The following is a 14677-nucleotide window of genomic DNA, read 5'->3' as shown; positions in this document are numbered from 1 at the left end:
GTCAGAAACTCCTCCAACCACCGATGGACCATGGCTCGATCCTCCAGGTGCGTGATTTTGCGATCCATGGGCTGCAGGTTGGCCATGACTTGTTCCTCCTAGCACTTGATTTTGCACACCATTTTGTACAACTTCAGGGAGAATTTGGAGTGGATCTTGATAGTTTTGACCATTCCTAACATTTCCATGAAGTTGTTGATTCCGGTCAGTGCCGATTTGACCTCCATTTGTTGCTGGTGGTGCAAAATTCGAACCCATCACCAACATGGTGTGGGTGAGATTTTGAAGGGTCGTGAGAATCTCTTGTTAAGTGTGTTGGAGTCCTTAAATGGCTTCTAGGATGAGAGGTGAGTCTTGAACTTCAGTCCTTTCATCACCACCATTGGAAGAGCCTTGTTGATGAACTTCTTCTTCGCCCACCATCTTCACCGGAGTTGTGTAGATTCTAGATCTTGTTGAGACCATTAACCAATCCGCCTCCCCAGCAGAGTCGTCAAATGTATGAGAGGGTTCAAGAACGTCGTTGGAAAATTTGAAGATCTTCGAAGATCCTTGAAGAACAATTTCGAATTCTCTAGAAGATGATGAGAGGCTTAGATTCTTCAATAGTCTCAACTCAAGAACACAAGAGTAAAGGAGATGATGGAAATAAGAGATTGGGTGAAGAAGAAGGCAAAATGGCTAGAGAGAGAGAATAATGGCAAGGCTCTCCCATGGATCTCCCACTTTCACTCTCAAGGTTGATAATGGAGAAGGGAAATTAGTTCTTTCCCGAGAGTTAATTCTCCAAAATCCCTCCCTTGTAAAGCTATGAGTGGGTGCTATTTATAGGCACCTCATGATGTAGGATGGAGCCCATGTGCAAGGCACATTGGAAATATTCTCTCTAACTACCTTGTCCGAGGAGGCGACCTCTCCGAGGATGAGAAAAACCCCGAAGAGGAGATCAACCCCTCGGCGAACCCTTCTTCTTAGCCACACCTAACCAATGATCCCCAATCATCCTAAAGGGTCAGGGGTAGTCCCAGAGGACGTCCCGCCGCTAAATATTGCCGAGTCTCATGGACCCCTCGGAGTCGTGCCACCTCGACCCAGGTATAGGCTAGTTTAACCAAAGACTGAATTTATCTCCACTCACCGTCCTCGGGATCGGGTCCTTTGTTCGAACTCCATTACGCCCATGGTTCTGGTGCGTAGATCCCGGAAAGCTCCGAGCCCGCAAGTGTTCTGGTACTCATTAACGGAGCAGCTTCTAGATTGTGTTTGAATCCATTCGAAGCCAAGTGCTTCGGATCTCTAGATTCGTGGATCCGAATCCTTTCGAGTCCGAGTGCCTCGGGTCACTAGGATAGCTCAATATCCTTTCGAGTCCGGGTCCGAGTAAGTCTCTAAGTTCGTGGATTCGAACCCTTTCGAGGCTTAGAGCGATTCAACCCGTTTGATGGCGATAAATCCGGGCCCACTAATCTTGGGCTATTGGGCCTAATTAATTTAGCGGACTCAAATTAGCTCCGGCGGGAATAACTCCACCACCAGTTTGATTTGCGTTTGGCGCCGGTGCAAAATTTGAACTCATCACCAACATGGTGTGAGTGAGATTCTGAAGAGTGGTAAGAATCTCCTGCCGAGTATTTTGAAGTCCTTGAATGGCTTCAAGCAAAAGTGGTTGATCTGGAGCCATGGTCCTGTCATCACCATCATTAGTGGATCCTTGTTGGTGAACTTCATCTTCTCCTGCCATTCTTGTTAGAGTTGTGTGGATTCCAGATCTCGTTGAGACCATTAACCAATCCGCCTCCCCAGCAGAGTCGTCAGATGTAAGAAAGAGTTCAAGAACGTCGTTGGAAAATTCGAATATCTTCGAAAATCTTTGAAGAACAACTTCGAATTCTCTAGAAGATGATGAGAGGCTTAGATTCTTCAATAGTCTCAACTCAAGAACACAAGAGTAAAGGAGATGATGGAGATAAGAGATTGGGTGAAGAAGGCAAAATGGCTAGAGAGAGAATAATGGCAAGGCTCTCCCATGGATCTCCCACTTTCACTCTCAAGGTTGATAATGGAGAAGGGAAATTAGTTCTTTCCCAAGAGTTAATTCTCCAAAATCCCTCCCTTGTAAAGCTATGGGTAGGTGCTATTTATAGGTACCTCATGATATAGGATGAAGCCCATGTGCAAGGCACATGGGAAATATTCTCTCTAACTACCTTGTCCGAGGAGGTGACCTCTCCGAGGATGAGAAAAACCCCGAAGAGGAGATCAATCCCTCGGCGAACCCTTCTTCTTAGCCACACCTAACCAATGATCCCCAATCATCCAAAAGGGTCAGGGGTAGTCCCAGAGGACGTCCCGCCTCTAAATATTGCCGAGTCTCATGGACCCCCCGGAGTCGTGCCACCTCGACCCGGGTATAGGCTAGTTTAACCGAAGAGTGAATTTATCTCCACTCACCGTCCTCGGGATCGGGTCCTTTGTTTGAACTCCATTACGCCCATGGTTCTGGTGCGTAGATCCCGGAAAGCTCCGAGCCCACAAGTGTTCTGGGACTCATTAACGAAGCGGCTTCTAGATTGTGTTTGAATCCATTCGAAGCCAAGTGCTTCGGATCTCTAGATTCGTGGATCCGAATCTTTTCGAGTCCGAGTGCCTCGGGTCTAGGATAGCTCAATACCTTTTCGAGTCCGGGTCCGAATAAGTCTCTAAGTTCGTGGATTCGAACCCTTTCGAGGCTTAGAGCGATTCAACCCGTTTGATGGCGATAAATCCGGGCACACCAATCTTGGACTTGCGATAAATTCGGGCCCACTAATCTTGGGCTATTGGGCCTAATTAATTTAGCGGACTCAAATTAGCTCCTCTTACATTTAAAGAAAGTAATGATAAAAAAAAAACTCAATATCTCCTAAAAACACCCTCGAAGAAGCTACTCGTCACATCTACATCTGAGGACAAACAGCAGAGTGTGCCTCTAAAGTCTCCAAGGCCCGAGCATAGCCTGACTCAAGTTCACGAAGAGTTGCCTTTGTCTCATCTATAAAGGTCCGATAAGAGGCAAGCACAGGCAAAATTTCCTCCCGATGACTGGCATTCGCAGCTACATCCAGGCGCTTCCGAAGCCATGATAAATCCACTTGGTGACGCTCCATGTCAGAGATCCCCTGATACGCTGTCTCGACTACTTTCCCATTAAGGTCACACAGCCATTGCCTGTCCAAACTATATAAGATAGTGGCAAAAGACTCAAGAAGAGCAGTCTGAATGAGTGGACATTGGCAAGCAAACGAAGCAAAGGTCTCCGGGTAACTCGAATGCACAAGCCGTAGGACTGAAGCAAACTCAGGAGCTACCCAATAATGGAGAACTGATACTTTGCCAGAAGCCGAAGGAGGAATTGGGGCCGGAAAGCTGCTAGTCTCAGGAATCTCCCCAATGTCTATCGGGTTAGATGAACCACCCGGAGGGGTAACTTCCGGCAGAGGTCCCGAGCCTGAAAATGCGGAGCGATAAGGGGAAAGACCAAATGCATCACTATCAAAGTGGAAATCACTGAGATTCAAATCCAAAATATTTGAAGGCACTTGCGATGAAGAACCTCTAGCAGTCGTCTCAAAGGCAGGTGTCCTCCCTTGAGAAGGAGAACCATGAGGAGTCACAAAGAGAGTCGGAGCAGAGTCTGGTAGGACCCCGATAGCAGCTAAGTCCGAGGCAGGTGAAGGCAGGACCCCGGTGGCAGCTAACACTGAAGAAAAGATAAGGAAGTCTTATTAGGGGTGAGGAACAGTAAAGCCATTTGAGTAAAGATTTCTCACAGATGGAAGTACATAACAAACTTCAGAAAAAAAAAGATTAATAGAAGGAGAATCATTATGCAAAGCCGGAGCAACTGAAGGGCTCCTAGCATCAACAAAGTCACTCGGCCGTACAGAGGGCACCTGATCGATCTCAATGTCTAATGAAGCCTGAACAATAGCAGTCACCTTTGAAGAAGGAAGGAGGGCCGGAGGATGAGAATCACCATAAGTGCCAGAGCGAGTCTCAAAAATTTCTAGCACATCCACCTCCACACCATTCCCAGAGGCGTATCTCATCTCTACATTGCTTCTAGAAGCATGGCCTGCGGCATCAATTTCTGTGGCATCAGTCCCTTCAACCATCTCAACATCAGAATGGCGAGCCCGACAACCTCGTCACCAAGATAGCGCTCCTCCTCAGTTACGATAGGACGGTGACGACGCATGCGCGGGATAAGGTCACAAAAATGATCGGAGGACTCAGCCTCATCATCATCAACATCATCTATAACCGTTATACGAGGGGTGCGCATCATTACAAGTCTTGCAGACAAAGGGAGGGTGTCGTCCAAGTCTGAATCCGGCCTGGTGGAGGAAGCATGGCTAGTAGCCACGGTACTGAGAACGTCAACAGTCGTAGGGTCCTACACAACAAGGGAAAATAAAAAGTGTTCATTTAAGAAGGTCTAGTCGCAAGAAGGAAAGTAACTTCAAATCAAAAAAATTCGGGTACCTCATGAGGCCTTTTGGAAAGGCGAGGAGCGGAAGAACTGGCATCAAAAGCCCTCTTGTGAGCCATCTTCTTAAGGCGGGTTGTCCGAGGACCAGAGGCCTTATTCAAAGGAACTAGCTCTGGAGAAGTAATTGCCAAGCTAGAAGCAGACACCCGAGCCAAAGGGTCAGTTGGAGCAGATGAAGTGAAGAAACTCTAGTACATGTGATCAGATTTCTGGCTCTCGGGCAGCCGAAGAGAAGAGTCCTTCTTATAAATCGGCGGAGGCAAACATATGGTCGGTCTGCTCTGAACAAATTCAATAAATGCATCGATAGTCTTCCACTAATATCGCCTGAAGGAGGGGGTGAAACCCCCTACTCGGCTCAAGCCTGGCATGGTCAAAGAGCCGGATATAGGAAGCATGGTGTGTACAAGTCCGCAACTGAAGCGCTCGTAGCTCTCTGAAAATGATAACAAATGAGGTGCTGGCCCCGGGGCACACTGGTCAAACCCGAATTGACATGCTACACGATCAGGTCTATAAACAGCACTATCAACGCCTTCCTCATGCCATACCGGTAATGAACTAGGACGGGTCATTATCAGCATATCAACAAAGTGTGCAGGGATGTTCTTCGGCAAAGGAAAGGACACCGAGCGGGAGGAACCATGATAAATAAGTGGTGTTGCCACACCCACCGGTGGGCATACATACGGCCGTGCCACAAAGCGCCGGGGATCATCCACTAGAGTATTCAAAGATAAGGTGGAAATGGTATGTGACCAACGTGTAATCAACGGCAGGCAAGACTTCGCTTTCTCAAATGTCCGAGACCCGTCAGTACCGAGCACGAGGATACCATCTTTATCTACTATCTCCCGAAGAACCTCTACCTCGAATACAGTCGGAGTGGGGGCAAACTTTGGGAATCTCTCGAAGAAGAAACAAAGCAAGAACTGGCTGTGAATGAAGGAGACAGGCTCATATCGACCCACGGAGCGAACCATGTCTCGATGTAGTAGAACTAGCCGGTAATAAAGATTCCCAAGAAATAGCGGAGCCATAGGAATCCGATCCCCTCTGAAGAGCCTAACTGCCAAGGGGAAGACAAAGGGATTGAGAGAATCCGGAGGTGTGCTCGGAAGAATGAAGAATGAAAGGAAGCAAGCCAGAAATCCCAAGAAATAAAGCCTAGAGCCATACATCGGGCCGGCCTCATACTCCCGAGAATCGGGGTCAGCATCTCTAGCCAAGGGCTGAGGTTAGGTACAAATCTTAATTTTAGCAAGAGAGAAGTCAAGAGCTTATTAAAGAGAGATCAACATACATGGAAAAGAGAGGGAAAATGTCTAGGGGAAAATAGAACTCGTCTGCTCCTTCATTGAAATTCAAAATCCTTCATTGTAAAGCCACCCATTTTATCCTTTTTTTTTTTTTTTTCCCCAGGCAAATAAAGAGACATCAAGAAAGAAAGCCGAGTACACCTGGAGCAAACAAGCACTCATGCAAAGGATACACTCACAACAACTAGATGCAAGGATAACTCTATCCACTTCAAAGATATAGCTCACCTCCATATGTTATTAAAAAATGTTATATATGTGTATAAATATGCATGTACAAGAATATCTATAGAACTCCATAATTTTTTTACCACATAGAGCAAGTGGTTAATCTGGAGTAGAAAACGAGTTTTAACACCCATATATTCTAATCCAACAAAACGAATAATACAATAACTTCAATAGCATTGACAAGTTCGGCATCAAGATTCAACAGAGGAGAGAGAGAGAGAGACAGAGAAGGTACATTGGTTTAATAGGTTGCATGTATAAATCAGGATGACTAAGAATAGACCAAAACAAATGCGTATCAAAGGTTCTGATATAGGACGAGTAGGGATTACTTTTCTACAAGTAGTGAGCCCGGTTTAAATATATTGGCAGCAGTAGCAATAAACTTATAGGGCTGGATTTTGTGAGATTTTGTGGCTGCAAAAGTATTTTAAAAAATAGGAGTTTAAGGGTTTGTAAAAATGGTAGGGTTTCGGGATGAAAACACAAGTGTTTAGAGACAGTTGGGTGGTTATTCTAAGCACTGTGAGTAACCTTGCTGGATAGAAGAAGAAGGAGAAGAAGAGAGAGAGAGAGAGAAGTGCTTCACCCTCACAAGGGATAGGCTAATCACACAAACATAATCTCAAATTTTCATAATATTAACTCTTCTATTGAATCATTGAGATTACACATATATTTATAGGCTAAAGACTTTCCTAATTCTATAAGGACTATTTCTCAAATTTAGAAACTAAAAAATATTTAGCAACTACTAATATTCTAGACTAACTATGACTTCCAATTCTACTTCAATCATAATAGGAAACTTTAATGACTTCTAATTCTACTTCAATATCAAAATACGAAACTTGGACTTTCGACTACTAAGACTATTTTAAACACAATAAAACCTATATATAATAACCCATTTAATAACTTGACCCAAAATAAAACCCATAGGTGATTCCTACAACCCATGTCTAACAATTATTGAAATTACCATTATACCCTTAATTACTAAAACCTACTATAATGACATGAAGACTCAAAATTATTCCAAATTTTTAATTCTTGATGCTCTAAATGTGCTTCATGTGAAATTCCTGATTTGCTCTTTTTCTTCTTTCCATGATCTTCATCATTCTCCCCTCCATTCAAAAAAACTCAACCACGAGTTTTATAATGTTGAAGTATAAGGATTACGGAATCTTACACTTGCAACCATTCAACTTGATTGTTTGGAACGAACGATGAGAAAATCAAAAAGTTCAATGTTGTCATCACTCCATTGACCACATCAAATTTGTCAGGAATAATAAACTCAATGTGAACTTCATTTTCTTGTGAAGTGTAGAAAGTTCAATTGCATTCTCATCATTTTCTTGGGCTTCCTTGGCTTTAGAACATTGATCATGATGTTCTTTCATGCTTTCTTTAGTAAGCAATTTCTTCAATATCCTCAATATTAACAGCATATTCATCTTGTTCTTTCATAGTTTCTTCAAAATCTTCAACACTATCATCTTTTTGCTCCTAGATATTAGTCTTCTGTAAAACAACAACCAACAATCCTTCCATGGAAGCTTTCAATTCCTTCACAGTTGTCTTGATAGTATGCACATCACTCTTTATTGTTGCAACATCCTCTTTAATTATCGCAAAATCCTCCTTTAACATCGCAACATCTTTGTTAGTAGCTCTATAACTTGTTGACCAGGTTTCAAATTTCCAATTTAATTCAATGCTTGTCAACATTGTAATAAAGAAAGCAATTTCATCAAAAGATTGGCAAGGAACAAGGTAGGATCTTGAAGCTCTAATACCAAACTGATGTAGGACAAGTAGGGATTACTTTCCTACAAGTAGTGAGCCCGGTTTAAATATATTGGCAGCAGTAATAATAGACTTAGAGGGCTGAATTTTGTGAGATTTTGTGGCTGCAAAAGTATTTTAAAAAATAGGAGTTTAAGGATTTGCAAAAAAGGGAGGGTTTTGGGATGAAAACACTAGTGTTTAGAGACAGTTGGGTGGTTATTCTAAGCACTGTGAACAGTAACCTTGCTGGATAGAAGAAGAAGAAGAAGAGAGAGAGAGAGAGAGAGAGAGAGAGAGAGAGAGAAGTGCTTCACCCTCACAAGGGATAGGCTAATCACACAAACATAATCTCAAATTTTCATAATATTAACTCTTTTATTGAATCATTGAGATTACACATATATTTATAGGCTAAAGACTTTCCTAATTCTATAAGGACTATTTCTCAAATTTAGAAACTAAAAAATATTTAGCAACTACTAATATTCTAGACCAACTATGACTTCCAATTCTACTTCAATCATAATAGGAAACTTTAATGATTTCTAATTCTACTTCAATATCAAAATAGGAAACTTGAACCTTTGACTACTAAGATTATTTCAAACACAATAAAACCTATATATAATAACCTATTTAATAACTTGACCCAAAATAAAACCCATGGGTGACCCCTACAATCCATGTCCAACAATTATTGAAATTACCATTATACCCTTAATTACTAAAACCTACTATAATGACACAAAGACTCAAAATTATTCCAAATCTTTAATTTTTGATACCCTAAATGTGCATGTGAAATTCCAGATTTGCTCTTTTTCTTCTTTCCATTATCTTCATCATTCTCCCCTCCATTTAAAAAAGCTTGACCTCGAGTTTTATAATGTTGAAGTATAAGGATTATGGAATCTTGCCCTTGCAACCATTCAACTTGATTGTTTGGAACGAACGATGAAAAAATCAAAAAGTTCAATGTTGTCATCACTCCATTGACCACATCGAATTTGTCAGGAATAATAAACTCAATGTGAACTTCATTTTTCTTGTGAAGTGTAGAAAGTTCAGTTGCATTCTCATCATTCTCTTTGGCTTCCTTGGCTTGAGAACATTGATCATGATGATCTTTCATGCTTTCTTTAGTAAGCAAGTTATTTTTCGCCTTCCTTTCTTCAATGTCCTCAATATTAGCAGCATATTCATCTTGTTCTTTCATGGTTTCTTCAAAATCTTCAAGACTATCATCTTTTAGCTCCTGGGTATTAGTCTTCTGTAAAACAACAGCCAACAATCCTTCCATAGAAGCTTTCAATTCATTCACAGTTGTCTTGATAGTATGCACATCACTCTTTATTGTTGCAACATCCTCCTTAATTATCGCAAAATCCTCCTTTAACATCGCAACATCTTTGTTAGTAGCTCTATAACTTGTTGACCAGGTTTCAAATTTCCAATTTAATTCAATGCTTGTCAACATTGTAATAAAGAAAGCAATTTCATCAAAAGATTGGTAAGGAACAAGGCAGGATCTTGAAGCTCTGATACCAAATTGATGTAGGGCGAGTAGGGATTACTTTCCTACAAGTAGTGAGCCCGGTTTAAATATATTGGCAGTAGGAACAATAGACTTATAGGACTGGATTTTGTGAGATTTTGTGGCTGCAAAAGTACTTTAAAAAATAGGAGTTGAAGGGTTTGTAAAAATGGTAGGGTTTCTGGATGAAAACACAAGTGTTTAGAGACAGTTAGGTGGTTGTCCTAAGTACTGTGAACAGTGACGTGAACAGTAACCTTGCTAGATAGAAGAAGAAGAAGAAGAAGAGAAAGAGAGAAGTGCTTCACCGTCACAAGGGATAGGCTAATCACAAACATAATCTTAAATTTTCATAATATTAACTCTTCTATTGAATCATTGAGATTACACATATATTTATAGGCTAAAGTCTTTCCTAATTCAATAAGGACTATTTCTCAAATTTAGAAACTGAAAAATATTTAGCAACTACTAATATTCTAGACCAACTATGACTTCCAATTCTACTTCAATCATAATAGGAAACTTTAATGACTTCTAATTCTACTTCAAAATCAAAATAGGAAGCTTGGACCTTTTACTACTAAGATTATTTTAAACATAATAAAACCATTATATGATAACTCATTTAATAACTTGACCCAAAGTAAAACTCATAGGTGACCCTTACGGGTCATTCTATTTACACGCCACTTTATCTCTCAAGGCAAATCATTAATTAATTTATTTTTTATTACAATTTTAACCTTAAATGAAATGACTATAAAGGACAAATTATGGTACGCTCCCACTTTCCCTCCTCATCTTTTCGTTCCTACCACTTTTGCTTTGGCATCTCTGCCTGTTTGCTTCTAGAGAAAAGAAAAGAAGAAAAAGAAAAAGTAAAGAAACCTCCATGGACTCAAAGCTCTGTGGTGTCCCTCTTTCTGCAACACAAGCGACCCCAAAGCCAAAGCTCTCTCTTTCCACCTCATCACCAGGTTCTTCTTTTTCTTCTCTCCCAACCAGAGCTCCTCCTACTGTTGATTCTGATTTTGAATTCTCTCTATCAACCAACGGTCAAGAAAATTATAGCAGTAGCTATGAAAGTGACAGTGCGTTCGGGTCTGATGGGTTTGTGAGTGGTGAAGATGGGTTTGATACGGCTTCGGAGAAGCTATTTGTTACAGACCCAGATGATGAAACCCTAGGAGAGAGTAGGGTTGTTGAGGATTGTGTTGTTTCTAGGCCTTTTGTGACTGACCCAGATGAAGAAACCTTGGAAATAACCATGGAAGAGGAGGAGGAGGAGGAGGAGGAGGAATATGTTGATGAACCACTCAGAAAACAGGGTGTCCCGATTGCCATGTTGTCGAGAGACAACGACGATGATTCTATGGGCTCTGAGGAGGAGGAAGATGATGGAGTTTTGGATTCTGTTAGGGTTCCTGGTATCCGAATTTCAGAGAAGACTGAGGTTGAAGGAGGAGAAGATGAGTCACAATTTGAACCCGTTATGGGTTCATCAGAAGGGTGCATTGCTTTGAAGGACTCTGTGTTGAGCACCAACACAGTGTTCACAGGTTGAAACTAAGAATGGAGGGAGGAAGATGGAAGAAGGTGGGTGTGTGGGGTGTGTGAGTGAGTGAGGGTAAATATGGGAGTTTGTGTGTGTATTGTTGTGGATGGGTGTGTGACTGAGGATAAATATGTAAATTTGTGGCGTGTCATGAGTAAAATATATATTTATCAAATTATTAGAGGTGTGCTTTTAGAAGTGGTTTGCCTTGAGATACATTAAGGTGTGTAAATAGAGGCACCCCTACAACCCATGTCCAACAACTATTGGAATTACCATTATACCCTTAATTACTAAAACCTACTATAATGACATGAAGATTCAAAATTATTCCAAATCTTTAATTCCTGATGCCCTACATGTGCTTCATGTGAAATTCCAGATTTGCTCTTTTTCTTCTTTCCATGATCTTCATCAAGTTCCTCAATGGATGTAGGTTCCATCAGGAAATAATCAACCAAAAAGGAAGCTAAGGTAAAATGACAAGTTCTAGGAACTAAATATTCATGATTGCAACCACACAATAGATGCTAAAAAAATTCATAACAATGCCTGAGGTGACTTATGAAAATTTTCATAACAATGCCCGCAGTGGCTTAGAAATACGACATATCAAATATCAAATCAAACCTGATAGAAGGCCAAGCATTGAAGCACGAATTTTTCCATGGAGTCCAGTTCCAAATCCAAAGCAGCATCATAATCCTTCACCTTTATCATAAAATGAAATTTAGTAAACCAAAGCAAAGAAGAATTGAGCATGATGCCCAGTAGTTTAAATGGGAAAATCAAGAAAAAGAATCCCTAATACCGCTTCTCTATATTCTCCAATAGCATGGAAGGAAGAAGCTCTTAAATATAAGCACTCAATGTTTGAGCTTTCAAGGCTTAACCCAACGGATAAATCCTTGATGGCATTCCTGCAAGTGAAGTGGAATAGTTAACCACCAGTGGCAGGTAAAAAGGCATCTGTTGATGGAGAAAGCACCTAACAAAAAGTTGAATCCAGTAAAAAGTAAAAAGTTCAAGACATAACAAGAATTCTGCATGGGGCTTCGTTATCAAACTGACACGGGACCTTTCTGACATGGCGTTATGAGTCCATTTGGTGGAAGCCGGGGGGGGGGATGAAAAACAATGAGAGAAGGTGGGAAGGATATATGCCGAGGAATGGAAAACTGCCTTCTTTCAGCTACTTTTCACAGAAAAATATAGTAAGCCTGATGTGAAGGTTATTCGCCCCTCTCTTATGTGTCTTCCTTCTACACAAAAACACCAAACTATCCCTCCCCAACTCCCACCCTCTTCTATTATATTACTTGCCAGTTGTCACTCTTCCCTCTTATGAAATGGATCGCAGTATGAGATATTAGAGTTAGTCCATTAGAGTATTTTAAAACAAATAAAGAACTACACAGGGACTGCTAAAACACAGTTCAGGAGGTAGGATTAGAGTTAGCTGAGCTAAGCTGTTCCAATGGTTTAGTATAGAGTTTAGATAAACGTGTAAAAAAAACATAAAATCACAGAGAAGTGAAAAAAGAAGAGGTGAAGGAAAAAGGACATGATTAGGCATTTGGATTATCTTTATTACCATTAATATGACAGGGAAGACTAGAAAGTAGAAACTAAAACATAGAAAAGTTAAATGAAATCAGTTTACATTTCTATATTAAGCAATAGTATTAATGCTCTCATTGATTATTACAGAGGGCAACAATAAAAGCAATAGGTTGTAATGTTACATGTAAATTTAAGTTCAGACCCAGTCTACCCCTCCTAACACCCAATAATTAGGGATGGGAATGGAATGAATGAAAAAATGAGATAAAGACACAAGGGAGACTTGTGCATAGGGTAAAATGCGAAACTGGTATAAGAATTTGTATAGCACATAAGAGGCAAAAAGCACCAAACAATGCTGTTTATATGGATGGTCAATAACATCATAAAGACTATTCAGTTAACTCATTGGTGGTTGCATTAAATTAGTGATTTGGACATACTCTTAAAGAAAAGGATGAAAAAAAAAAAAAAAAAGTTGATGGACAGGCTACCTGTGCTCTCCCATCCCATGGAGAAGTAGTCCTCGCAAGTAATATGCTTTGGTGAACCTATTAAAGAAGACAGACTCTCAAGTATCTCCAACGTAAGTGAAGAGAATGGACATCACGTCGGGAATCAAGCACCACAAAATCTTCGTAAACCAAAAGATAAAGAAAACAATGTATCCACAACATAATACCTTCCATCAATTTGCAGAACCCGTTGGAGGCATTCAAGAGCCTTCTCTGAATTTGCCAAATCTTGGTAGAACTACCAAAAATCAAACATTTAACACAACGATAATTGTCAAGTTACTTCACAGATCAAAGTAAATGTGTTAACTTAATGTGCCTGTTTCTCATGAAACCAAATACAGCACAGCATGTTCCAAAAGTTCAAGGGCACATTCTGCATAATTAGAAAAACCTACTATCTAATTGTTTCAACATCAAATTTATAGTTGTTGATAATAAAATGACTATAAATCCAATGATGGGAGCCTATTGAACCCATAATAGAAATGCCCACCACTATCAACATCACCCACACTCAAATACATGACACAGCCCATTACATTATTGATGCTGATTAATTACAAAGGCCGTTTGATGCTATGTTAACTAGAACTTGGATCGTTCTGGTACAAGGAACGAGAACGGGAACGTGGTACGCTACATGCTCTAAAATGTGGTACGATAGGAGTACACATATATATTACACTTACGAATTTAAAGTACTTCTAGAGCAATTTTCTTTTAACAATTAAGTATCCAATTAAAAAAATTTCTTCTTCTTTCGTGTAGCAAATCATTTCTATAAAAATCATGACCCATTTTTTATTTTCTGTCTTGTCAAAACTTAACTCACCTTAGATTTTAGTTTATACATTTGATTTTTTTTTCTCCCAAGTTAACATTTAAGGAATATATTGGAAAAAAAATTTGAGGATTGCTTTGGATCACTAAATTTACCGTTTTGGAACGAAAGTGTACCATGCTTTCGAACGTGCGTTCCAATACGTTATTCGCTAGGGTATTAGCGTTTTCTGGTAACATTGGTTTGATGTCTTTACTAATTGCTGAAAACAACTTGTAGTGGTGTCTCCATTACAAGTGTTTGATAGCACAAGCTTAGATGCCACTTCAAAAAATAATTACCAGCGTGTGTTTGAAGTTACCAGTGAGACCAAAATGACTACGGTTGGAGCTGTAATTAAAGCTATAGTTACCTTGAACTTACCTGAAAATCATGACTTCACATAGAACAAAAACTAGAAGAAAAAACTCGAGCCAGGATTATGGCTGCTTGAGTTGAGTTGGTCAGTTAGCACCAAAATAAGAGTATTATCAACTTCACTTTTTCATTATTACCACACAACAGGACACATTAATCACACAATGTGAATATTGTAAGTCAATTACACCGAGTATTTACTTATGAATACCTGCGTTAAATGAGCCCATGCCTCAAGGAAACTTGGATCAAGTTGAATTGATTTCATATGTGCCTCCTCAGCCCTTCTGTATTCACCAATTGAAGATAATGCCAAACCCTGTAAAAGTCAAAACCTGCTCCATCAATATTTTTAACATGGAAAAGTACCTGAACTTTCTCAAGCTGATTGTATTAGACCCTAGATCAATAAATTTTAGGAAACATAG

At 40.2% G+C, this 14677-nt stretch overlaps 1 protein-coding gene across 7 annotated transcripts in view; it reads right to left on the bottom strand.

The window, feature by feature from the left end:
* Positions 1 to 14677, bottom strand: part of LOC114316336 (suppressor of RPS4-RLD 1-like) — a 52852-nt gene that overhangs the window by 26660 nt on the left and 11515 nt on the right. For all 7 annotated transcript variants that reach the window (XM_082895043.1, XM_082895039.1, XM_082895051.1 and 4 more), the window contains exons 9-13: positions 14461 to 14568; positions 13216 to 13286; positions 13028 to 13084; positions 11782 to 11890; positions 11601 to 11681 (exon numbers count right to left, since the gene is read on the bottom strand). In XM_082895043.1, coding sequence (XP_082751169.1) covers positions 11601 to 11681; positions 11782 to 11890; positions 13028 to 13084; positions 13216 to 13286; positions 14461 to 14568 — 426 coding nt within the window. The remainder of the gene's footprint in view (positions 1 to 11600; positions 11682 to 11781; positions 11891 to 13027; positions 13085 to 13215; positions 13287 to 14460; positions 14569 to 14677) is intronic.

This window comes from Camellia sinensis, chromosome 1 (assembly GCF_055761805.1).
Source record: "Camellia sinensis isolate YWXY chromosome 1, ASM5576180v1, whole genome shotgun sequence".
Lineage (NCBI taxonomy): Eukaryota > Viridiplantae > Streptophyta > Magnoliopsida > Ericales > Theaceae > Camellia > Camellia sinensis.
Note: the sequence above shows the minus strand (reverse complement) of the source record. Positions and strands in the feature narration are given on the sequence as shown.